The following is a 27,624-nucleotide window of genomic DNA, read 5'->3' as shown; positions in this document are numbered from 1 at the left end:
GTTTCTGACATCAACTACTGTTGTTGTCCTTGGCAGACTGGTTCCATGTCTGCTGCTCAATACACCAGTGCTATCTTTTTATTCAGGACACGACAAATTGTTTCACTGACTGTGCCAAATGTTTATCAATTTGCCCTCAGGTCTCAGCTTCCAAATGTTTTTTGTTTTTTTATAGATGGCTTCCAGGTCTTTATATTGGTTCCTTGTTTTTAATAACTACCTAAGCCAAAACCAACAGGAGACATGTTACTCTAGGTCATGTTCAAACAATCAATTTTAAAGGGATAGTTCACTCACTATGAAAATTTACTCACTTTCTACTCACCACTATCCCGATGGAGGGTTATCATCCAAGTTACGGTAAGCCCCGACATTCAAGTGTCAAAACAATGTCATTGACACTGTGTTCTAATGAGTGAATTAAACATTTTCTATGAACTATCGCTTTAAAAGAAGCACCTAGACAAGGTGAGTCCAATATTTCTGCTGAGTTGTAAAACGCATGGGTTCAAATAAAACACATCTAATGACAAAATATAATAGGAATTCTGAACTCGTATTCATCTTTTGCTCTTGAACTCAAGTATGTTCATTCTGCAACGACAACAAAGTAGTTGGCGTTCCCATACGTTAGTTTTCGAGGGGGCTGTGAATACAATGAGCCTTTCCATTTTCTACGGCACACTGGAGCTGGCATATTACTGAGGGATTTTATTACTGCAGTTGTTTAATCATTTTTAAGAACCCTCAATAATCAATTTCAACAGTAATTACTATCAGAGGTGTCAAGTAACGAAGTACAAATACTTCGTTACCTTACTTAAGTAGAAATTTTGGGTATCTATACTTTTCTGGAGTATTTTTTTTTAAAGTAGCCTCGTTACTCCTATTTCATTTTGGCTTGTTTTCATTCCGGTTTGTCATCGTTCAAAAACACACCAAAAAAAACAACTGTTTTGTGAGACATTAAACCCCCCTCGAGCGAGGAGAGTTTGAGTTGGGTGCCCGCCGCAAGCGCGGGATGACGGCCAGGCCGAGGGGGGCCACCACACAACCGCACTGGAGGGTTCCGAAAAGGAGGTGAGCAAAGCCAGAGCTGCACCTCGGGTAGGTGGGAGAGCACTCGCGTGCCACACACAACCCCGGCCTCGGGAGACACGCTGGCCCTGGGGTGCAGCGCGAGACCCTAAGCACCTGTGGGGGGGTTTGGGTGTCATGCAGTCGAATCCGGCTGTACCGGTAATGATCCTTCCGCAGGGTCACCTACGGAAACATTGTTCCGACTTTTACTTCCTCTAGATAGTCAGGTTTGATCGTCTTCTTGGCGCTCCGCCCGGGCCGTTACCGACTCCGGCGGGGCCGATCCGAGGACCTCACTAAACCATCCAAATCGGTAGTAGCGACGGGCGGTGTGTACAAAGGGCAGGGCCTCAGCTGCCTGTGAAAGACTGTTTAGTGTTGCAGGGCTCATCTTCAGGCCAGATAGAGCATGCATAGGCTCAAATAACTTTGAGAACCTGCTGCTTTTGCGGCTGAACAAAGCCTATCGGTAGTGTTGTTGTACATACAGGTTTAGCCCAAAGGTCTCAAGGTCTCTTTCAATAAAGGTTATTGAAAACATTCCACTGAAGTTTGACTTTTTGCACTATTACAATAATTATTGGCAACTAGTTATCATGTCTTCCGCTCCATGAAACGCATGTTAATGCTCAGTAGTACACATATGGTACTATAATGTATTTCCATTAAAAAATTCCCCTTACATTACTTTTATACTTTAAGTAGTTTTGAAACCAGTACTTTTACACTTTTACTTAAGTAAAAAGCTTGAGTTGATACTTCAACTTCTACAGAAGTATTTTTAAACCTCAGTATCTATACTTCTACTTAAGTAATGAATGGGAATACTTTTGACACCTCTGATTACTATTAATAAATACATAGGTAACCACAGTTCTGGTATTGGCCTTACTTTGAATCAGAATGTTACCAATATTTGTGGAATTACCTTATAAAATACACAGGTTTTTGTCACTCAGTTGAACTGAGGGAGTGCTTTCTTTCAACTCTTACCTCTTAACAAAAACTGTCAAACCCTCCCACACAGCAGCACAGTCAGAGAAGAGATGAATCCAGGCGAATCTTTTTCTGCTGCATTCGGGGCATTGCGAGCCAGATTTACATACGGGCATTAGGAGGAGCATACACACCTTGACAGGCTGCATCTGCCGGATAGGGAGCATGCCGCTGATTCCACAGTGCGGTTGATGCCCTGCAGTCACTCTGATCTTTCCCCCGATCCCTCAGAGTCTCAACTCATCAAAGCTGCGCTTGCTGAGAGCAAAACTGCTCAGGAAGCTGGCCTTATAGCATTCTGTATCATATAATTAATCTGTCAGGTATGTTTGTGTGTTCTGTGTGTAATAATGGGGTTGAGGTATTAAAGGTCCCAAAGTCTGAGAGGTTGAGCGGTTAAATAGTTAGAGCAGGTTATTTCATTAGGGCTCAATAAAGTTTAGAAACCTATAAGCAAATTATATATTTTGTTGATTGTTAAGCAAAATACAAATCCAAATCTCCCCCCCAACCTTTACGCCCAGGGCACACCAGCTTCGTGTTTTGGTTGTCAATTATTCACACCGGCTGCAGTTCTACTGCCAGCACTATGGTTTCACATAAGGTTTGCCTTAAAAATTGCCGTAAAAGTGTGAGTGTATGAGAGAGAGAGAATACTTCCCATCAACCGAAGTCTTTTACATTAACATTTTTAATATAACTACAGCCTCTCTGAAGTTTCTGATTAAACAAAGTGGATTTAACAGTCAACCGAAAAGCTGGCATGCTTTTATTACTTAACAGGTAGGCAACAAGAACTGATGCAAATATTTATGTTTGTGACATTTTCGAAAAATAATTAGTTAAACTGTGCTCACTGATGATTTTCTCTGTATATTCTGTTGTGAACGGGCCAGAACGTGGAAAATATCGGCAAGACCTTGAATCTCTAGAAGAGCCCCGCTGAAGAGCAGTGGAACCGTAGCCGGTGTGCCAGCTCTAATCTGTTAACATGTGCGCTGATATGAAAAGCAAGCCATTCCACAGCCGGTGTGCCCCGGGCGTTAGCAGCTGCTTTAGAGTCGTAAAGCAGCCACAGGCACTAGAAACATGGCCAAGACAGAAAGAAGAATGGATTATTTTACATATCAGTAAAATCTGGATGCGAATGTCCTGCAGTCAGTCAAGTAAGCAAAATTAAAAAAACGCTGGATTCTGAAACATGACAATGATCCAGCAGACCTCATGGTCCACAATAACCTACTTCAAAAAAAGAGGAGCAGAAGCAGTTCATACACACACCCATTACCATAGATCAAATTTAGTATATGGGAGAGTCTGTATCTGTATACAGTTTATTGATGAGACTATCTTGGAATTAGGTAAGCAAGCACGAGACATACATTTGCATTTCCTGATAACAGGTTTCTCAAAGTCTCAACACTGATAAGGTCAGTGCCGCTATCAGTCAGGGAAGAGTGAAAAACATTTGTAGTCCAGTGTCAATACAGCCATAACCTAAGTCTCATTGTAGTATCAATACTTCAATCTTTAGATCAAGTTATGGTCAGATCAGCACAACATTACACACGTGGAGTATTTGCTTTATTACTGCAGTTGTTTAATCATTTTTAAGAAGTCTCAATAATCAATTTCAACAATAATTACTATTAATAAATATATAGGTAACCACAGTTCTGGTATTGGCCTTACTTTGAATCAGAATGTTACCAATATTTGTGTATTTACCTTATAAAATACACAGGTTTTTGTCACTCAGTTGAACTCATTTTATAAGCATTGGCAGGCATTTTCCCTTTGGCAAGAAAAAAATGCTTATTTGTAGTCATTGCATGTTTACATGTTCACAAATTCTATGGGCAGATAGTTAATGTGGTCAGAGGTTTGAGGTCTCTCTGTTTCCCTTGAATTAAAATGGTCAATAAATGACTCTTCATTCTAATTACAAAATCAGAAGTGTGAATCATGTAAATTATACAAAGCTCAGTTACATCTTGGCGTTTTCATTCATTAAAGTAATAGCAATGATAAATTATAAGTTGACGTCTTGTTTATTTAATCAACCAGCTCAAAACTGACAAATGTTGGTTCAGTCGCTGTTAAATGCAGTGTTGATCCGCTGAATGTTACACCTAAAAAATAAAATAAAAATATAATGATCGTGCATTACTATAAACTATAACAATTGCCGATGGACAACAGTCAGTAGAAAAACACATCGAGAAACTACAGTTGAGATTGCATAACACAAAGGAAGTATTTTTTTGTGATAGAAGTTAGATCCGATGTGTTGTCAAGGACTTAACGTGTGCAGAGGACTGGAGCTGTTTGGATGAACACAGAGCAGGTAGATGAAATAAGGAGGTTGTGTCTCTGTGGACTCTCCAGCTGAGATACTCAAAGTGTGAGCATCACAGCCAAAACTGTTTTACAGTTAAATCTATATTTGTAGTTGAACCAGGCCTGATCCCTGCAGGATAGCATACACTGTAAAAAACAATACTCAAAAATATATATATACATTTTTTGGAACTTTTAAATATAAATTATTAACATTGGAAGCAAAAACTAAAGTCAGTCCAACAAAAAAAGTAGTCCAAGCCCGAGTGTGTCACCTCGCTAGCTCCTGCAGTAGCGCTAGGGAGAGCGAGCTTCGATGGCAGCGACACACCGTTCTCACTGGCTTTCAAGGGAAAGCTGACTAACATGACGTATGAATTATGTCAGTAGGTTTCCTATAAATAAGATGTACAACAAGCAGCTCAAAGCATTATCCACAATGGTTAAACTGCTTCTGATTTCCACTGTGTTGTTGAGGGATTAATATACATCATAGATCTTAAAGTTGACAATTATTGATGCAACATAAGTTCACTGTGACAATTACAAAAATTGTCTTCTGCTTATTATCCACAAATACGACTATGTGTTGTTTGGTTAATTTAAACAACAGTATTTTCAAGGCAAAACGTTTCAACATTGCCTCAATCTCAGTTACCACTCATTGACACAGTTGTGTTAAAGACATTGAGCATGTCTGATAAGGCTCTGAGATGAGTTGTGTGGGTTTTCTTTTGGAATGTTGCATGTCTACCACAAGGCGTTACCAATGCTGCCCCCATGTAACATGAAGAACAAATACTGTGCATCGGTCAAGTCCAATAAAGATATTTTTATTATCTAAACATTTTACCTTTTTTTTTTTTGTTTTTTTTACCAATTTGGAATCGAAATGGGGAATCGATAAGAACCGGTATCGAGAATCGGAATCGATAAAATAGAAACGATACCAAACACGACCCATGAGGCAGGTTTTCAGGAGAATTTCATTATAAACCAGTTTTGTGAAAGAGAAATCACAGAAATGTCTGGCTTGCAGCTGCGATCCAGAGAAGAGCACAATATGTTTCCGGTGGAACTTCATAGTGAAAATGTAAACAGTGTTAAAAGTGAATGTGTATTAATTAAGCATCTGTCATATTTCCATCCTGTCACTGGTTTTCCTCCAGAGATATTGCAATATTGCATGACTTTTTTGAAGTTGTCATTCCACTTTGTGTCTAAATAATTGTTTTTTAAAGGCGTCATTACTTTGGAAAGACTGAGTAGCATTATATCTTAATTTCCTTACAATTTCTCAGAAAGGGTGAATAAACCAATGGCAGTTTTTTAAAGTAAGTTTTGAAAAGGGCAGTATAGGGGGCATGAACATTGGACTTGTTAAGTTTCCTCCTTCTTATTGTTAAAAAAATACCAGAGCAAGAACTTGCTTCCAAAGCACCGCTTTGTAGAGGTGGAATTATGGACAATGAGGTTTGAGCCAAAGCATAGTGTTTTTTAGTTGTTTTGAGGTTATGGAGGATATCTATACAGACACTGTTTTTTAAGACCCAGACTCTGTTGATTCAGGGTCCCTGGACAACGCCACTGTATCCTACAGGGAGTTAGTCCAGAGTGCATCAACTTTTAGTAAGAGCTATCTGAGAAGCATATCCGAGTGGCCTTCCCCTTTTCCTATTCCAGCCTTCTCCTATGATCTCATCTCATCTCATCGTCATCCGCTTATCCGGGGTCGGGTCGCGGGGGTAGCAGCTCAAGCAGGGGGCCCCAGACTTCCCTTTCCCGGGCCACATTGACCAGCTCTGACGGGGGGATCCCGAGGCGTTCCCAGGCCAGTGTTGAGATATAATCTCTCCACCTAGTCCTGGGTCTTCCCCGAGGTCTCCTCCCCACTGGACGTGCCTGAAACACCTCCCAAGGGAGGCGCCCAGTGGGCATCCTTACCAGATGCCCGAACCACCTCAGCTGACTCCTTTCTAAGTAAAGGAGCAGCGGCTCTAATCCGAGTCCCTCACGGATGACTGAGCTTCTCACCCTATCCCTAAGGGAGACGCCAGCCACCCTTCTGAGAAAACTCATCTCAGCCGCTTGTACCCGCGATCTCGTCCTTTCGGTCATCACCCAGCCCTCATGACCATAGGTGAGGATAGGAACGAAGATCGACCGGTAGATCGAGAGCTTTGCCTTGCGGCTCAGCTCTCTTTTCGTTACAACGGTGCGGTAAAGCGAACGCAATACCGCCCCCGCTGCTCCGATTCTCCGGCCAATCTCACGCTCCATAGTACCCTCACTCGCGAACAAGACCCCGAGGTACTTGAACTCCTTCACTTGGGCTAAGGACTCATTTCCTACCCGGAGTAAGCAATCCATCGGTTTCCTGCTAAGAGTCATGGCCTCAGATTTAGCGGTGCTGATCCTCATCCCAGCCGCTTCACACTCGGCCGCCAGCCGATCCAGTGAGTGCTGAAGGTCACAAGCCGATGATCCAATGAGGACCACATCATCCGCAAAAAGCAGTGACGAGATCCTCAGACCACCGAACTGCAACCCCTCCCCACCACGACTACGCCTCGATATCCTGTCCATGTATATCACAAACAGGATTGGTGACAAGGCGCAGCCCTGGCGGAGACCAGCACCCACTGAGAACGAAACTGACTGGCTGCCGAGGACCCGAACACAGCTCTCGCTTTGGGAGTACAGAGATTGGATGGCCCTGAGGAGAGACCCCCTTACCCCATACTCCCGCAGCACCTCCCACAGTTTCTCCCGGGGGACCCGGTCATACGCCTTCTCCAGATCCACAAAACACAAGTGGACCGGATGGGCATACTCCCAGGCCCCCTCCAGGATCCTTGCGAGAGTGAAGAGCTGGTCCGTAGTTCCACGTCCGGGGCGAAAACCGCATTGTTCCTCTTCAATCTGAGGTTCGACGATCGGCCGAACCCTCCTTTCCAGCACCTTGGAGTAGACTTTACCAGGGAGGCTGAGGAGTGTGATACCCCGATAATTGGTACACACTCTCTGGTCCCCCTTTTTGAACAGGGGAACCACCACCCCGGTTTGCCACTCCTTTGGCACTGTACCCGACTCCCACGCGATGTTGAATAGGCGTGTCAACCATGACAGCCCCTCAACACCCAGAGCCTTTAGCATTTCTGGCTGGATCTCATCAATCCCTGGGGCTTTGCCACTGCGGAGATGTTTGACTACCTCAGTGACCTCCACCAGGGAAATTGACGACGAAACACCATCAACCTCGAGCTCTGCCTCCAACATAGAGGGCGTGTTATTCGGATTCAGGAGTTCCTCAAAGTGTTCCTTCCAACGTCCGACGACCTCCTCAGTTGAGGTCAACAGAGTCCCATCCTTACTGTACACAGCTTGGATGGTTCCCCGTTTCCCCCTCCTGAGGTGCCGGATAGTCTTCCAGAAACACTTTGGTGCCGACCGAAAGTCCTTCTCCATGACCTCTCCCACACCCGCTGCTTAGCCTCCGACACGGCAGCAGCTGCAGCCCTTCGGGCCTGTCGGTACCCTGCAACCGAGTCAGGAGTCCTCCAGGATATCATATCCCGGAAGGCCTCCTTCTTCAATCGGACGGCTTCCCTGACCACCGGTGTCCACCACGGTGTCCGAGGGTTACCGCCCCTTGAGGAACCTAAGACCCTGAGGCCACAGCTAGCCGCCGCAGCTTCAGCAATGGAGGCTTTGAACACTGCCCACTCCGGCTCAATGTCCCCAACCTCCACAGGAATGCCAGAAAAACTCCGCCGGAGGTGTGAGTTGAAGATACCTAGGACGGGGGCCTCCTCCAGACGTTCCCAGTTCACCCGCACTACTCGTTTGGGCTTACCAGGTCTATCCGGAAATTTCCCCCATTCCCTGATCCAACTCACAACCAGATGGTGGTCGGTTGACAGTTCCGCCCCTCTCTTTACCCGAGTGTCCAAAACATGCGGCCTCAGATCAGATGACACGATCACAAAATCGATCATTGATCTTCGGCCTAGGGTACTCTGGTACCAGGTACACTTATGAGCACCCTTATGTTCGAACATGGTGTTTGTTATGGATAATCCATGACTAGCACAGAAGTCCAATAACAAACGACCGCTCGGGTTCAGATCAGGGAGGCCGTTCCTCCCCACCACGCCTCTCCAGGTATCTCCATCGTTGCCCACGTGGGCGTTGAAGTCACCCAGCAGAACTACGGAGTCCCCTACTGGAGCCCCATGCAGGACTCCATTCAGGGTCTCCAAGAAAGCCGAGTACTCTGAGCTGCTGTTTGGTGCATACGCACAAACAACAGTCAGAGTTTTCCCCCCTACAACCCTTAGGCGCAGGGAGGCGACCCTCTCGTCTACCGGGGTAAACTCCAACACCGCGGCGCTCAGCCGGGGATTTATGAGTATCCCCACACCCGCCCGGCGCCTCACGCCCTTGGCAACTCCGGAGAAGAATAGAGTCCAACCCTTATCCAGGAGTACGGTACCAGAGCCGAGACTGTGCGTGGAGGTAAGCCCCACCAGATCTAACTGGTAGCGCTCCACCTCCCTCACAAGCTCCGGCTCCTTTCCCCACAGCGAGGTGACGTTCCACGTCCCCAGAGCCAGCTTCTGCCGCCCGGGTCTGGTCCGTCGAGACCCCTGACCTTCGCTGCCACCCATGTGGCTGCGCACCCGACCCCAACGGGTCTTCCCACAGGTGGTGGGCCCATGAGATGAAGAGAGGGGGGGTGCCACGTAGTTTCTTCGGGCTGTGCCCGACCGGGCTCCGTGGCAAACCCGGCCACCAGGCGCTCGCCATCGAGCCCTCCGTCTGGGCCTAGCTCCAGACGGGGGCCCCGGGCTTCCTCCGGGCCGGGCCACATCTCCTCTTCCGTCGATATTCATTGAGGCTTTTTGAACCATTCTTAGTCTGGCCCCTCACCTGAGACCACTCTGCCATGAGAGACCCTACCAGGAGCACAAGGCTCCAGACAACACAGCCCTCAGGTTCACAGGGACACGCAAACCTCTCCACCACGATAAGGTGACGGTTCCAGGAGAGGTTCTCCTATGATGTTGAATTGAAATAGCGCAAAGGCAAAGAGGAATTCAAAAAGACCAAGAAAGGTGTCAACATAACAAGAGACGTGAAGATGAACATTTTGGACAAGATTTCTCAGGCAGTTTTTGAAGTTAAAGCCTATCCCGATCAGTTGCTTCTGCTCTCATCAGTAAGCATTCCTGCCTTCAAGAACACAGCAATGGAATGGGGTATGATGGATGGGAAATGAGCATTAAACACAAAGTTGGTAATTATAGGACCAAGCTACGTGTAACTATCCCTGAAGAATATAAATGTTTTTCTGATGCTGTAGTGTGTTTGCTGCTCCTAGGCCTCAGTCAGCTCCAGATCCTCAGCTCCACCTCTGCAGTGGGTGGTGCCTCTGTACACTTGGAGCAATAATCAAACTGGAGAGTATCAAGCTGAGGAGTGTCTCTTCATACCCCATCTGCCTCCTGCTCTGCTTGCTGCTCGCGCTGCTGTTGTCGGCTGCCTTGATAAATCCACTTCCTGTGTGCATGTACTTGTTGAGCTGTTTGCCCCATTGTGCTAGGGAACTTGTTGTTATTCCTTGACTGCTTTTGTTAGATGTGGGATTCGCTCAAAGACTTTTGGCCAGGAAGCTGTAGGGGAGAGTAGCCATTGTGTTTAAACACAGTTTTCTCCTGTTTAAGTGCTGCCAGGGAGGTTCAGTTTGGGAACCTTTATTTTTGTTACACAGAAGTATGTGTGGTTCTAGTTAGGGATGAGTTTTGTTTGTTCTTTTAGTTAGGTCCTGTCTGAAGTCGTTTTGCTTCCGTTGTTGGCAATAAACAACCTTAAATTAACTACTTGACTCCTGACATCTTTTAATCTGGAATTATGTAACTCCCCGTAGATCAAATTGGGGACGTAACACTACTTCAGGCAGGCTGAATAGAGGGTAGCATTAACCATAGAAAATGGAGAGACTATTAAGATAATGCATATTTCGGGTTGTGTTTAACATTTTTCATCAGAAAAACTAAAAGTTTTATCGGATCACCCAAAAAAAACAATAGACAGCTGCAGAGCTGCCATTCATCAAAATAGCCTGAGGCCCATAAAACTATCGGGCGACGAGGACAGGTTTTCTGGATTAAGAGGTGACATTTAAAAATAATTTCATGATTCTTGACATTATGGACCTATATGTATAACAAGTAATTCGGAGTAAGTGGGATTGTTTTCCTTAAATTATACTGCACTAATCTGTATTTTTGTATAAACAATGTGTTAGATATAAGGTGTTGCTTGTAATGACACATCCTCGGAACAACCCCACTGTTCAATAAAAGAAAGTGCACATGAAAATAATGAATTATCTTATTCAAAGTTTTGCATGATGATTTAATGGTAATTTATCATTTAAGTATTAATTAGAAAGAAAATAACTACAAACTGTTCTCCCGCAGCTTGATTGTGCACAGTTCTATTTTATGCCCTGTAAGTGGCTTTGACGATCTATGGAAAGTAGCAAAAATCAATCTAATTAAATAGCCTGTAAACTAAAGTCAACGCATGCTGAGAAAGAGAATGATTTGAAAAAAGAAAGAGAGATTGCCATAATGCAGGCTCGAATTTTGCGAGGCATTAATGAGACAGGCTGGAGGACTACTAATGACCCCAACGGCTAGTGCAATTATCCACAGATTAAAAGGCTATTACAATCACCACTGCTCTGTTTGCATGCATACGCATGCATGCATGCACTAATGAGAGATCATGGCTCCCCTTATGACTACATTATTAATCAGCATTTGACAAAGATGGGGAGCAGTGTCATGCTGAGGATGATGGCTCTGCTTTATAATGATCAATCAAAAATGTCACCCAAGTTCTCAGTAATAGGTGCAGTGTCCTCCCAGCGTTGACAAAAATCGGACAGTATCCAGTCAAATGGCACAGTCACTCTCAGCCTGCTGCTCTTTTTCAAAATCCCATTACCAGAGTTGTACCCTTCTTTGATGCAATAATGCAATGCAATTTTCTATTAGGATCTGAGTCATACACCCGCTGGAGACATGAGGCAGCCTTTAAAGATGCTGCTGACTGTCTCCTGCCATGAATGGAAACCAGGGTGGCATAAATATGTATGTGGACTCGAGAAAGTGAAGGCGATCCGAAGTCTCTGATACTTGAGCTCTTTCATTTGACCAGCAGAGGCCGACTCCACTGGATGCAAAAATAATTGAGTTTCTATAGAAGTCTACGAGAAAATTACTCTTCTTATCACTTGATTTACATGGCCATGAAAACATTTTTCTTAGGAGTTTGTAGTCTCAGTCTCTAGCTAGAAGTTTCTGCATATACAGCGTAATCCCATGGTATGCATTGGGGCGTGGATACCGTGAGATTGACAGGTCGAGGTGGGCATGCAGAGTCCTTTAGCTCTCAGCCAGGTAATGGTAAGGTCACTTCTGATAAAAAAAAAAGGTGGTTCTTGACACAATGCTAATACAGCCGTTCATCAACGGGGGACATCACAACTGGTTGTAACTTGATTTGCAGTAGTTTGCTTGTGCCTCAAAAGTTATTCTCATTAACGTTAAGTAGTTTCTATGATAAAAATAATCTGATGCTTACTTTTTATTGAATAGTATAAAAGTTAGTGCTGTCAATTAAACGTGTTATTAACGGCGTTAACGCAAACCCATTTTAACGGCGTCAATTTTTTCTCACGAGATTAACGCAGAGCTACCAACTGTCACGCTTTCGCCGTGTGACACAGGCTTTTGGTTGGTGGTTGACTAAGTCACAATAATTGTTTAAAACATCATCGTATCAGGCCGTCATGAAGTACCAGGAGCAGGCGAGGGTGTGTGTCTCTGTGTGTGTGTGCGTGTTTGCTCCCAGATAGCGCACCAGTCCGAGTACCCTATTATTTCAAAATAGGGTACTCCTTATTTCATACATTTTCCACAAATATGGGGAGGACTCAAATAGCCCTACAAAGTTCTGTGTTTAATTTATTTCAAAGTAGCCCGACACTTGCCTGTGTAATTTGTTTGTTTGTCATTTTGTTGCTTGTCTGTATGAATAGCTGCCTGAAAGCAAAGAAGTAGTAGGCTTAACTTTTATTGGAAACCTAACTTTTACAGTTCATTGTTTCTGAAATAAGAGGCCTGACTACTATGTTCACAGCAAACTTGAAAAAAAGAAAATATTAAGCCATGGTTTAACTGCACTATAGACTGAGTCCTTGTTTACCTGAAATGTGCACTTTATAATTTTATTTTGTACCGCCCTGTTTGGCAATGTTGTTTTTCAATAAAATAAAACATTTGCATGAAGCATGCCAATCCACTTTTTCATGTTGATAAGAGCATTAAAACGAAAAAAAAATTATGGAGAAAAATAAATGAAGGGACATTTAGAATAGATAAAAATTTGCGATTAATTGTGATTAATTTTGAGTTAACTATGACATAAATGCGATTAATCGCGATTAACATCGTTTGACAGCACTACTAAAAATATTATTTATAGTCTTAAAGTCCAGCCATGTATTATAATTCTCTGCTGTCTATAAGCCGATTTAAACTGAATTAAAATCAAACTAGTCTAATTGTTGTCCAAAGCCACATTATGCAACTCTTCCACCTTAAAACTGAATCCTGAAAAAATAAAAAAATTATATTACCCTAACACGTTAACAGAGACAATGGAGTCTTGTTCATTCAAATGTAACATTCCTCTTCTTTAACTACGAAGCTTAGGTGTCACACACTGAATGGCATACATTGAATCACACATGAAACCTTGTGAAATCGTAAGTTAATGATCTTACTCAACATTGCCGTGGAAAAGGCAGTTAAAGCTCGGGAGAGAGTGGCAAAGGAGCCAGAGTTGTATATGTGTTTCATCCACAGAGAGGAGAAACTGCCGGAGAAGTGTGTCATCACAGCAGGAGACGAAGGAGTGGAGGAGAGCCGACTTTTTAAAATGGGACAATTTGAAAGAGAACCTGGAATTGGCCACCATGAGCTCCATATTTGCTCCGTCTATTTAGGGCAAACATTTGAGTCAGATTCCAACTTACTTCACTCTTCAATGCTCTCCTGCATTCATGGCACATCTTGACGGACTGCCAGGTAGGACCAGGAAGCAGAACACAAAACTTACACAAAACTAACACAGTGCTAACACTTTTATGGTCAGCCACTAATCCCCAATTGATTACTGCGCCTCTGGTTCTCCCTTTGATGCTGGAAAACAAACTACAATTTCCTTTTAAGATATTGTTTGAAGATGTTTTAGCTCAAAGACAGATTTCACAGAAAGCTGGTGTGGCGAAGACACTGGTTAGAGTAGCAGCGCATATACAGTCGGCACATAAAGGACAGAACAGTTGGATGGCAATCAGATGGAAGAAAAAAGACCAAAGGTGTTAAGTCTCATTTTCTAATCATTTTGTCATCTTTGTAGTATACAGTGATTACGGTTGACATTTCAAAAGCCTTAAGAAAAATGTAATTTGGATTATTTCTTCTCCTCGGCTGCTCAACATGATCACAGCAGTAAGTCCTCACACTGGCTCCCCGTGTACCCTCACATCATTGGCAAAATTACATTTGCACCATCCACTCAATATGGTAAATAGTAAAAGGACAGCACATGTCCTTATAACCTAACCGCTTTTCTCCTTAAACCTGCAAAACACTTTGCATTAAATAATTTATGATTCCTGTACCTCAGGAGTAATTTGGGATGTGTTAACCAGGTTGAGGTGTATAGCCTAAGGACAACTCAAAAGGACAAACGTAGATCTAACCCCGCACATTGCTACTGGTGGAGGATCCACTCCTCCTGTCACTGTGTCTGCTTGTGTGCTTCATGCAAAAAATGTGCAAGAACACGTTCTAGAAACAAAACCCGTTAAATCCTTGAAACATTATACATGATAAGTTATGTTTATTTCATATTTATGGTGAAGATACATTGTAAATCTAAGTAGCACATAGGTAGAGCATGTGCCAAGGAAGTGGCTGCTGCAGGGATGCCTCAGGGGAAACTTCTAGAGATACAGGACTTTGTGGAATAAGAAAACAATACAAAAGCAATACAAAAATGTGATGGAATACATCCTAACCAATGCTAATGTAAGCACTGTAAATTATAGGTATTTGGGCTTAATGTGTCATGCAACTGCGGTAAGTTGATCTAAAACCGTGTCCTTACTCAAGAGCTGCATCCTTCAAAGGCTGCATTTGAAAATAGGTTGCATTGGTGGCGTGACTAGGCTGTCCCATTTAGGTGGTTCCTTTGAGGGCCCTTATAAGACCTCCACAGGAGGCAGCCTCTGAATTAGGACACAGCTTATGACTTATGCCCAATTATTTTTTTTATTTAAAACAAAACAATATCCGCCCAGACAAGCAATTTACGGTATCAAAAATAATCTAAGTCCATACATACTTTTACACTAGACTTGCAAATGTCAGTGCAAACATGAGGCAGACTGTCTTCTCTGTGGTTTGGTGCTTAGTTGCAGAAAAAACTATGAACGAGGCCAAGCAATGGAGAAAGGTTAGAGCAGGGATTCCTTTCTTGGACCAACAATTTGTTACTGACAGTAAGGGTTAACAACGCTTTCAATTCAGAAGATGTAATAACCACTTGTCCTCAGATCGCCTCCATAAACTCAAATGACGTTAAAACACATTGACCTCACAGAGGTTAAATGCATGGGACTCCTCACGAGACTGTGGGAGCTAAGGAAGGCTCTTGGATGAGGTGAAGCGTCTCCTCAAGTCGACCAGTTGCCCTCGATCGCAGCATTCCTTTGATACATCAAAACGTGTTTGCACCCGATCAGCTGTTTGAGTCCAGATCTCTTTGTGAATTCAAACACTAAATATACACAGCATGCTCTTGCCTGCAACAACAACATGCAGCTTGTAGCTTGAAGCTTCCAACTTTCTGGCCTTGAGTTTGATTGGCAGTAACAACAATCATCAGTGATTCTCTCTCATCTTGAGCCATGACCTAACCTTAAAGGACACATATGGCTGCAACTCACACAGATAAAATGTGAGATTTAAAGAACAGGGATCTTAGAAGTGCACCCAAATTAAACGTTGTAAAGGCAGAAGTTCATGCCTGTGAAGTAGCCACGCAACATCAATGAGAATATTTAATATGTCATTGCTCAGTGCTTGATTGTGTAAAGTTTAAACTGTGCTTATAGACAACTGAGCCACATAGACAGACTGCTCTAACAGTCCAAATTGATGTAAATGAAAAAGCACTATGAGAATAATTTATGAATGGCTGGAAGATTTGATTTTTATCTACTGCAGCAAATCAACACCAAAGGTCAGGATAATTAATGTGGCGACCAAGAACGTTTATTAAATCCACTTCAGAATTCTCAGGAGTTGGTGATGTTGCTGCAGAAGCTAAAGTAAAAATAAAAGTAATTCAACTTCAATTTCTGGAGTATTCATCAGTTGCTGGGGTTTTTCGATTGGAGGCCGAATCTACAGGGTCACAGAATATGACTCAGGCTTAGAACTTCACAAATTATGGAAATATGCCACAGATTATTACAATTCCACTTTTGTAGTGCTTCTACACTTTAATGTGGGTATCTGGCATGTCTACCGTCCCAAAATCTCTGGGAAAAAACAACTCCCGCGATATGTTGTGGTTCCTCTATGTCAAAAACTATACGATAGAGTGCGTCAAATGGGAATACGACCAGAATTGACATCACAGTCGGTCTACATGGCATAGCAGCCCCCCCCCCCCCCCCCCCCCCGGAGGCGGGGATCTGCCGGAGAGGGAGACCAGGGTAAATTACGAGCCACAGCACGCTCCTCAACTCGAGGCGGCGGGTGTTAGCTGGGGAGCTAGCCGAGAGGGGACGCGGAGGAAACAGAGCCTGCTGGCTCCATGTCAGAGGCTCACTTCTGGGGGACGTGTCGGTGTTTGTTTACGGTTAGCAGCAGGGACCTAACGCTAGCTTGATGTTAGTTTGTGTTTAAAGTTGCTGCACTTTCTGAAATGGCTGCTTGTGCAGGTTTTTACAGCATTATTGCATGTGGCAGCCCACCCGGGAAGCGGCGGAGATCTGGCCGAGAAGCAGAGCCTGCGGTCGGGGTAAGTCATATGCCAAAGCTCCCTCCTCAGCTCGGGCTCGTTAGGGGATGTCGGGCTGCTGGCTCCATGTCAGCGGCTCGCTTCTGGTGGACCTGTCGATGTTTGTTTACGGTTAGCAGCAGCCGCATGACTGATCTCCCCACGAACAGGGCAGCGTTGACAGTGCGTGTCTCGTGTCGCAGTGAGTGTCTTCAACTAGAAAAGCGGTTGTTTTGTTTCGGTAATTCACGGTGACATGTAAGCTAGGTGGCGTTAGCCTCATAACAATCAGTGCCCGGCTTGCCGACCAGCGTCGGCAGCAGCGGGCAGACGGCTGCTCGGTGGCGGGTTGGACCGCGGCTGTCCCCGGGCGGCTCACTACGAGGCTGGCGGTGCTCCCACTGACTTTACATACCTGGAAGCCGGACACGTCTCACCGGCTCAGGGTTCCCCACGTCTGCAGGGTATGTCTCATTTTCATCCTTGATCATTATCGTGACAAATCTCTAGCCTGTGTGTCCCCTGTGTGTGTCCCGCTACGGTAAGTAACAGCGAGCTAACGCTAGCTTGCTGTTAGTTTGTTTTTAAAGTTGCAGCACTTTCTGGAATGGCTGCTTGTGCACGTTTTTACAGCAGTATTGCATGTGGAACCCCGGCCGGGAAGCATCGGACTTGGAGGTGTGGGGGGGGAAATGCCATTTCGGGTCCGGAGTGGAGGAACAATGCTCTCGGAGTCGTAGCTTGTGTTTGTTGCCCCGGTAGAAACACGGCTATAACTAGAAAACACTCAAAACAGGTCAATCTGAGGAGGGCTGTTTTAGACAGGGTAAAAAGGGTGCTGTTTTAAATGATCCTTGTGGTATTTTGACCAAATTTTTTATTTCATTAAGACCCCAAGGAGCCATAACAACTGTGTTGAATGGGCGTAATATGTCCCCTTTAACTGATTTGACTGTGGCTGTGTTAAACAAAGGTCTCGTTGCTCACTATACAGCTTTATAATGCTTATTGTGTGTCATTCCTTGTGGCTTTACTGACTTTGTCCTTCGACCAATCAGCTTCAATAGTAAATTATCTTGGCATAACCTCCGACGCACGCACGGACGCACGCACACACGAAAACACTCACACACAAAAACAATGCCCTGCTTCTAGCTAAGCTAGTGTGCAGGGTAATACAGGCTTCACTGTTCACAGTGCTTGCCAAATCAAGCTATTTTACTGAATTGCAACATGATCCAATTGCTGCAGCTACTGAAATCCATCCATATGCAGGAGTGATACAAATTTGATATTATATGATACAGTTGCTCATAAGATTCTTCGTCTGTCTTTGCTTCCATCTGTGGCTGCACTTTAGTTTGATGTTATTTGTGTGTGTTGTCAAGAGCCAGGAAAACATATGGAGCATGTTAATTTAGTTACATTTAAAAGAAAGACAAATGAGAGAAAAGTTGAGAGACACAATATGTCCTGAATAACAGCTACTCTCATATTTTTACTGATTAACTTCATCTTTGAGAAGTGAGTTGAGTCATATATTTTATTTTTCTACAAATCACCAAACAATTTAAAACCTCATTAGTTTTTGGGACACAAAAAAGAGAGTCCGAGCTCAACTGTTTCCGCTGTTTCAGCAAATCAAAGACGGTACTCTGAGAACAGAAGGCAGGGAAACTATGGTGACTTTCAAAAGTTCAAGTGCGTCGTTCATATGCAGCAGAAAGGCAGAAGGAATCAGTTGATGCACTGAATGTGTGCAGACGGAGCTCCGCAATCATGCAGGAATTACAGGTGAATTCATCTTGCAAGGCGAAGATTAAGTTATGATTCATTAAAATGGGGGAGATTTTCTTTTACAACGCCGGTAGAACGATTCCAGGTTGAGCCATTTGGCTCTGCACAATATGTTATCAGTCAAAACATTAATCTCTGAAATGAGATGGAATTAGCATTTGAATTAGCCAAGAAGTAATGACTGATGGAGGAGAAAGGAACAGATGGAGAGGGAGGATTTAGAGAAACCAGATCGGATCTTAGGACGAAAATAAAAGGCAGAAAAATGGAAAGCTGGAGCAGATATTGGAGAATGAAATAATAACGATTAGAGCAAGAGCACCACTGCCTTCCAGCCATGTAATTAATTCAAAACACAAATGAATAATATAATGTCATGTGCTGGTTTCTGACTTTCAGTGGGTTTGCACATTTATGCAACTCTATGCATATCTTTCAGAACATATATTCAAGTTTTTTATAACTCTTCACCTGCATTAAAGAAATAGCTACAATCCTTTGTTTTTATTCACAAAGTGTGCCGTCATTCGCCGAGAGCAAAGAGAAAACTGCTGCTGATTTTCATCTGTCATCTATCTGTCTATCTCGGCTCAATCTCTAAGCATCTGTCTTCATCTTCCCCTGACAGTCTGTGGCGGTTTGAAGAGAAAACTCCAGCAAACCCCTCAGTAACGCTGTCGCACCCAAACAACAACAGGTTATCCATATCAAAGCAAGTTAATGTCAACATTACAGTAATTTTGCCATGGCCAGGGAGATGTAACAATAATTAAATAAGGCCTCTCACCTTTTACTGGGGGTCCATTTCTTTTTAATAGCTGCTCATATGTTGCCAAAACATTTGAACATGTGAAAATAACCCGGGAAAAAAATCTAGAGCGGGGGTTATTCATTCAAATTCATAGAGGTCCAGATAGAGAAAAATACCTCCATGAACATCTTACTGACTAATTAGTGTTTTTGTTTCAGTGCAATATATATTGATTATTGGATGTATCAAAGTCTGTAGAATGCAGTACTATTCAAACATTTGTTTAGAGTTTTCAAATTGATTTGTTAACATGAGGAGTATTAACGTAAATATGTGCCCAGACAAGCTTATAAAACAAAGAACAGATATCACAACAGACACTTGTGTAATGTCATTCTCTGACAAGGATCTTTACTCCACTAAATCTTTAAATTGATGAGTGTTGCCTGTTGTATAAATTATTAAAATCCTGAATATATATATATAATAACAATAATGAATTGATTACAATAGTTTATATTAATGTCATATTTAATAAGAAGAAACTAGATTCAGATTTTTCAAAATGTTTTATAAATCATCCCAACCAACACTAAACCATAGGATAACCATAGAATGTATTACAATGTTGAATGGTCAAATGTGCCAATATAAGTTAATTTCTCCAAGTTTCTAATAAGCAGAGGCAATACACATCCCTTTCATTCCCACACTGCAGAGAATAATCACAACATTGTACACTGTACCTACAGGGGTTTATGGGATTATTGATCGAGAGCAATGACTCATGATTGCTCCACCAAATAGCTTTCGAAACTCAATTTCTGGCCCATATTCTGTTTTTGATCAGAAATGTCTGTGAGCTGGAGGAATTTTTAACAGCTCAGTGATGGGGGACTGTGCTACAAGCGACTGGCTTCAAACGACATTTTGTTCTGAAGCCAACAAAGCAAGTCATGGCCCGAGCAGCAGCTCGGAGGACTGCAGTCTTAATTTTCCTGGTTCTAGACTCCCAGCTTTATCCGGTAAAGAGAGTGAATAAAGGTCTAGAGGCCAAAAAGTGACTTTGGTTGCTAATGCTCGGGAATGGAAAGAGTCTTCCTCTGAGATACATAGAGTATTGATGAGCACAGTATAAGCTCTAAAGCAAAAGTGAAAGTAAAGTTGTATTGTTATGGCAGTGCAGTGTCAATGCAGAACATGTTGTATATTTATATGAAATACAAATCCAAGCCATCAGGTCTGACTTTTGTATAAAGTGCTAGAAGTGAGAGTTGAAGTTGGACTGGACTTGAATCTGAAGTGGAGGTGAACTCAGCGGCGCAGGTATGAAATTATCGGCCCCCCACCCTTCACTGAGCGTGTCCAATAAACTGTGTCAGACAGTGAGAAGTGGAAAAAACATTCCGAGCATCTCAGGATATGTGTGACACTTTCTTTGTTATTGCGTTCTGCCTTCACTGGATACATCACACTGTAGACATGCATACAGAATATAATGGAGGAGAGTCAGTGAGACATGACATGAAATACAAATCCCAAGGCAGAATCAGTCAGGGATGAGCCTATGTTTGGAATGCAAATCTAATGCCTGAGAATATCTCCCTACACATGTGTGAGCTGTAGTGTCTAAACTGAGAAGTACAATACAGTGGTCCATAGTCCATTACATTACATTTAATTTTGCTGACGCTTTTATCCAAAGCGACTTATAATAAGTCCATTCAAGGGTACCAGAGGGTTCAAACCCAGATATAGAGACTTACAGCACTACAAAGTGCTGTAAGTAAGTGCCATTTAATTGCTATCAAATTGTTAGGTTCAATAAAAAATAAAAATAATGAATACAAAATTTTTTTGAGGGGGGCCAATTTAAAATGGATGGCGGGCCGCAGATTGCAAGCGGGCCGTAGTTTGGACACCCCTGGGTTAGGGTTAGGATATAAACATTCCCTTGTAGTGAAAACAGAGTAAAGGTATAGTGTTAAATCAGGTCATAAAAGTACAGTTTTAATTACTTATAAACCATAGTGTTATCTATTTAATAGTCATTTAGTGTAAAATGTGTATAATCGTTAAAGGAGTCCCTACAGGCAGCTATAGAACAACAGCATTATTTATTTATCTGTTTATTAATTTTATGAAAAAACCCTCTGTATGTCTGATGTTAGCGCAGTATTTGAATGACTGTTCATTATTAATCAAAGCAGAGGATCCCCACTTTCATACATAGTTAAAGACAATGCAGTTGGCTCAGCATTTCCATTTGCTGCAAGGTTTTAGTTTGTGTATGTGTGTGAAAAGGAGTCAACCCTTTGCTACACTGTTGGTACAGTACACGAATGATAATGTTAAAGGCTTAATACATTTGGCATTATGACTTTTAAACTTTAGAGAAAAATGACATTTTATAACATGGTTCACTTCCCCATCACAATGGCAAAAAAAGCAGATATGGAGATGGAGCCGAGCTGTGCAGGACTTAAGCCCCAGAGCCTTGGATATACTGTGTGTACACACACACACAGTATCAGAAGAGGCATGTTTATTGAGTCCAAGTGGCCACTACATTACCAGACATTCCACTGCCGTCTGTCATGGCAGCTGCTCCCTGCTCTTGAGGTGAGTGTGATGGAGTCATGACACTAAAGGTGAGCAATTTAACCCGGTTTAATCTCTGTTCCTCACCATCTTCCTTCGTATATGTCAGTCCTGCCTGATAAGCAGCGGGAAGCTTGTGGACCAAAAGAAAATGTGAAGGGTTCAAACCTGCTGAGCAACAGAAAAACCAGTGGGAGAAACAAACAGAACAATGCAGCAGAAGGCAAAATGGGATATGATAAGAATCACACAAGCTTCATTAAAAACATATTACTTTTTGTCCATTTTCTTCAAAAAAACAAACCCAAATCGCAGCAAACTTTTCTTACAGCTTACATTTCTAACCCTCTGGCAAACACTGCACTGTCGTTCTCATCTCAGTGAGGACACACAACTTAACAGATTCCCATGAATTTGTTATTGTTCAATAAACAAAACGTTACAAAGGCCAGAGTTCATCGGGTGTGATAATTCTTACCTAAAACCTACATTTCTCAAATTATACACATGATGCTTTTGGTTGTCCTGTGATCACAGAAGACCAAATGTTTCACAAGGAGAAATACATTAAGACATTTGTGTTTTACATTGAATTAATCATATATTATTTTAAATAGATCTTGCATTTCATAGAGTTTTAAGGAAAACTACTTTGGAAGAGATTATTTTAGAAAGATGTTTAATACACATGATCAGGACGTCAATGAGATTATTGACATATGGAAAAACAGAAAAGGGCTTGAAAAGAGCAACAACATTGCAGTAAAGTATAAAGAAAAAACAGAGACCTTTTGTGTTATTGCGAGGAGTGTAAAAAGTACTGTGGCCACCATAGACGACGTCATTAATGGAAAAGCCTGTTGGTTTTTTTTATTCACATAACTGTGTTGCTGCAGGTGTTTGATGATGTGAGAAGCCTGTTATGTTGTTTATGTTGCTATCTGCACATATAAAAATAAACTGTTAAAAAAAACATTTTCAGGTATTTCTTAAATATGTTACAGACACTTGTCTATTTTCAGCAGAACATGTTAATCTTGTTGGTTTTGGATGAGGTTGGTTAAATACTGTTGAAGTGGGAATAGTGTACAACACATCTATCTGTTGTTGCAGTGCTACAAATAATCTAAGTGCTAAATGCTAAGTGCAAAATAACTCTAAATCAATTCTTAATGACGAGCCAGCAAGAGCAGCGTTGAGTCTTCCCACACACGATCCTGTGGGTCACAAAAGGACAAACCCACCTTATGAAATATCCTCTGATCATAATAACCTCAGACCTGATTTCTCACTTTACCAGCTGTAAATAAATAATCTTCAATGGAATATCAGCCTGTGTCAAACTCACACAATCAGAAAATAGGAAGTGAGGTTGAGTTAGTGTAGGAGTGTGTGTTTTTCCAGCTTATCGAGGCCGTGAACTTATCCCATTATGTCATCCTCCAGTGCCGTTAATGAGCTCCAGGCCCTGACTCACTCTATTTCCAAGGCCCCTTCAGACACAAATCTCATAAAGTAAACACACAGACAAGTGATTCTGAGGAGAGGTTTTATGAGTTTGTCATTGGGAATCTTCAGATCATTTAGTTGTAGATAAATGCTGGTATCTGATTGAAGAAATCAGTTTATTGTGAAATACCCTTAAAAGCCAAAGTAATGAACAACAATATGAATAGAGTTGCAAGCTATTCACACATCTAGAAAATAAAGCATCAAGCTGGGGTGGTGCATGTGCTTTACTTCAGCCGAGTTGTGTGTTACGTCGTATTCATTTATTCATTCTAACCAGACTGCAACATTTCCATTCCCATATTTTACCCCCTTTCATTTACGATATGCAAATATTATAATAAAATAAATATTAGGGCTTGGTTCTGGGCTGAATGTTAAAAAATATTACAAAAGGAATTCATCAGAGGTGCACCACCGGTAGGTCTTACGAGACATCAATTTATTTCCTTCGTCATCCCTTTTCTTTCAGACTGTTCTATCCCGTGGGGACTGGTCTTTTATTGCCGCTTAATTGCTCCAGAAAGATTACAAGAAATGTTGACTGATCAATTTCTCAAGGCAAAATTATTCATGGGCACTTCAAAGTCACTAATTTAGAGGATAACATTACCTGATCATAAAAAAAAAAAAATTACATAATGTCTTGCAGTTTTCAAGGCCTTTTAGGACAAATTACTAGGTGTTAGATGAAATCATAATGTAAGTTATATAAAAGTTACTTTATGGTGATGACATAATTGTGCAGATCACAACTCAGCATCTTAGACTGTTTTTAATCAGCTTGTTTGAGTTAACTCTCCCCTCCTTTATCAACCTTATTTCTAGCAGACAGCGGTTTTCACTGAAAAGGCTCTGATGAATTCAGCTACCAGGTAGAAAATAGTAGTCAGACAAACATGGGAGCAAGTTGGTGAACATTAAGTAAATCATGGTGGAGACCAAAACTGAACTGAAAGGAGAGTTAATTTTGGAAATCTTTTCATCAGGTGAGGCCACAGACGCCTGCAGACATGCAATAAGAGACAGACATTTACAAAAAATGTTCAGTTAGTCGTAATTGTTCCTGCACAAAATATTATTTGTATATCATACACATACCTGACAAGACTGATTGGGTAAATAAATAATCAGAGTGTACACAGATCACTGAGCATTATCCCTTTTCCAGACAAAGAATGAAATATCTTACACCTTACACAATTTATTGGGGCTGCAATGCATTGTGGTCTGATGAGGACACTACTGGGGGATACATTGGCATCTTGGTCTCTTGAATGTTGAATGTAAAATCTCTGCTTGATTACAGAGCATCGATACAAAATGGTTTGTCTGGCAAAACCCCCCTGCTCTTTGTTATTGCAGCACACCACCAAAGCTTGACATTTACTGCCGATGTTTGAAATCAATAAACATTGTTCTGCTGCTGCATTTCAACTGCTGGATATATCCCAAAGTGTAACAATGTCTGATTCTGGTCCATTATACCCTGCTATAACAAAACTACACCAAGAAACACAGGGCAAATAATTTCATTACATCACCATTTACTGCTTCATAAAATTGTTTATGGGGAGGATTTTTTTCCCTTCATGCATCATAAATCTCGTTAACAGGTCAACAATAATAGGAATAATGATAAAGCAACAGGAAAATTAAATGAGGTTTAGAAATAATCTTCCCATGGCCAAATTTGATGTCTTTCTTCCAGTCTTTTAAAAAAAATTGTAGCTTTCCTCATGATCTCCTCTGACCTCGTCCACACTGACTGAGATTTAGGTCACAGAAAGAATAGAAAGGAGAATGTCCTCTCTAAACTCATCTATTACAAGCTATTACACAGAGAGAAAAACACAGGGAGGTCACAGTCTAACATCTGATCCACTCATTGCCCTTCTCCACAACATGGATCAACAGTTCAGAAGGGGTTATAACAAAGAGCAGCACTGCCATATGCCTTTCACTCAGTGGCTTCCATTTAGCTCATCAATCATAAAGGTCTGATCTCTGCAGAGATGCTCACCCTTCTCCCATCTTAGCAGAGGGGTGTCATGTTAAAGGCTCTTGGTACTGTAATGGAAATTTACTTAATAACTGCTTAATTTACTAAATAATTAGGTAGATTTTGCTTACAGGAGACATTTCCAGGGTAAAGCTAGACTAGGGCTGCACAATTAATCGAATTTTAATCGCGATCAAGATTTTGGCTGCCACAATTAAATGAGCATGATCGTCAGCGATATTGACGTTTAAAATGCGTGCTCTGCTACATATCAAATCAAGCGCTTCCTCAACTAAAAGTCAGCCTACCACCAGAGGGAGAATGAGATGGGAGGTGTCCTACATGCACCCTGCAGCGGCAGCCTCAAAAACTGTTTAAAGGCTTCAAAGGCAAATGCCTTTACATATCAGTGGCAGTTTCTGTTGAGCTACCGTTGGATTTTAGATTGCCCTTACTTTGAAACTAACCATGTGCTAACGCTAGCTGACCTAAAGCAAATATGTGGTGAACGATAATGGCAGACTCTTGGAACACTGATACTGGAGAAGCTGTGTATCGGTCCTGGGATGCTGTGAAAAACTTGAGAGTAAAGTAAGTAGTTGAAGGTACATTAGCATATCTCTAAAACTGCTGGCTCAGGTTAGGTTTTTCAACACGTTGTCTGTTTTATTCCCCAACTCAGAGTGCGTATAGAGAGGGTGACCTCCTCAGCAGTACTCTCCCAGCACCTCAAGCAGGAAGTTCTGTCCCAGCAAGACAGAGGATCCATTGAACTGGAATCCCTCACCTTACAATGCCAGACAGGTGATAATGAGGAGGAGCTGGAGTTGGGCTGGCAGGAGAAACTCTTCAGTGAGTATGAGATGGAGCTGTTCAAGAACAAGGCAGCATGTCTGACTCCTCTGGACCAGCAGTACCACGGAGAAGTCAAGGCCCTGAGGCGGGCAAAGGGCCGACAAAATCAAAGGCTCTTCACACACACTGATCATGACCGCTACACCAGCTGCCTTCCACTCCACCAGATGCAGAACTCCAGTGACATATTGACCACAACCAAATCAGGCCCCACTTCCCTGGCAGAAAGGATGGCCACAATAAGACACAGATGGCAGAACAGACGCACAAAGGACTCTAGTATCCCCAAGTCAAAAATCATCAACTGGGAGCCCTCAGAGGAGTTTGTGAAGAACAGTCATGTGGTGAGCAAGGCTATGCAGACCATGCACATCATGGGAGACCTGGGCCCCCCTGGAAGACTGGGTCACAAAGAAAATGAATATTTGCTCTGCACAATAAAAACAGATGGTAGCGGAACAGTCGTCATAAAACCAGACTTCAACAAAGGTAGAGAGCCCTACAGGATTGTGACAGAGGGGGAAAAGAGAGAAGTGTGGCGACTCACTGTGGAGAATATATCCACAGCAATGAAACCAGAGGAAAAAGAATGGGAGCAGAACACGTACAAAAATATGTATGTTAGGCACAAGGATTACCTCAATAGCCTTGTTGGACAGGACTTTGAAATGCTTCCTTTAGGTATTCTGCATTACTTTATGAATGGAGAAATAGTCTCAGCTCAAGGTTTTGAATACGATAACTTATACATCAACTTCTTCATGGAGTTGCCCAACAACTGGTCCAGCTTGCCTTCCCAGTCTCTCTCCAGGGTTACCCAGACCTGCCAAACTAAAACACAAGGGAAGGAAAATGTAGCTTTCTTCAGTCACCCCTTCAGCTTTGAAGCTTTCTACGTGAGTGAAAAAGAGAGTGAAAAAACAGTTCCACAGTGGCCAGTGCTCTACTTCAAGGTCCTTTCTCTGGACTCCTGGAAGCGCCATCGAACTGAAGGCTGTGGATATGTTCTATTTCCTGCCATACCTGGTAATCACAAAGTAACATGCCATACATGGAGACCCCTTCAGATGGGGAAAGTATCTGCTCTGAGACGATTCTTTATTGGAGGTTCTCCAGAGCTTGAAGACCACAGCTATGTCCGAATACCAGGGACTTTCAAGGGAGAAAGGCTGAGTCGCATTGGCTTTCCCACTGAAACCACAGGGAGTGTCACCTTTAATCTGAACTGCATCCAGCAAGCCACATCATTTGTTGATGCAGCCTTGTCGAAGGAGAGTAGGCAGAAAGGTTTTTGCCAGTTGGGAGAATGTTGTCAGCAAAGAGCTGTCAGCACCATTCTGGAGGCCTTTCACAGAGCCAGAAGAAAGATGCAAGCTGCCAGAGAAAGCTTTCACAAAGAGTTAAACAACACCACCTCCCAGCTACAACGATCGACGATGAAAAAAAGCCGCCAGGGAAGCAACTACAACCTTCCCTTTCCTTCAAACCCCACATTGACAATCTTGTGAAGAAATTGAAACTTAAATTGGGCTTCTTCTTC

At 42.5% G+C, this 27,624-nt stretch overlaps 2 protein-coding genes across 2 annotated transcripts in view; one reads left to right on the top strand and one right to left on the bottom strand.

Annotated features, from left to right (window-relative positions):
* The window catches only part of asic2 (acid-sensing (proton-gated) ion channel 2), a 409,791-nt gene that overhangs the window by 268,882 nt on the left and 113,285 nt on the right, over positions 1-27,624 (bottom strand). The gene's annotated exons all lie outside the window — the stretch shown is intronic.
* LOC128458289 (tectonic-like complex member MKS1) lies at positions 25,744-27,592 on the top strand. Its single transcript, XM_053443070.1, has 2 exons — positions 25,744-25,820; positions 25,912-27,592. The coding sequence occupies exons 1-2, from the start codon at positions 25,744-25,746 to the stop codon at positions 27,590-27,592; spliced, it is 1,758 nt and encodes a 585-aa protein (XP_053299045.1).

Source organism: Pleuronectes platessa, chromosome 16 (genome assembly GCF_947347685.1).
Source record: "Pleuronectes platessa chromosome 16, fPlePla1.1, whole genome shotgun sequence".
NCBI lineage: Eukaryota > Metazoa > Chordata > Actinopteri > Pleuronectiformes > Pleuronectidae > Pleuronectes > Pleuronectes platessa.
The sequence above is the reverse complement of the archived record's forward strand: the minus strand, read 5'-3'. Positions and strand labels throughout refer to the sequence as shown.

Excerpts from the sequence above, each read along its gene's own strand:
- LOC128458289 (XM_053443070.1), top strand. The coding sequence starts at position 25,744 with ATGGCAGACTCTTGGAACACTGATACTGGAGAAGCTGTGTATCGGTCC. Across the intron at positions 25,821-25,911 it reads GTGAAAAACTTGAGAGTAAA|AGTGCGTATAGAGAGGGTGA; the intron begins GTAAGTAGTTGA and ends TCCCCAACTCAG.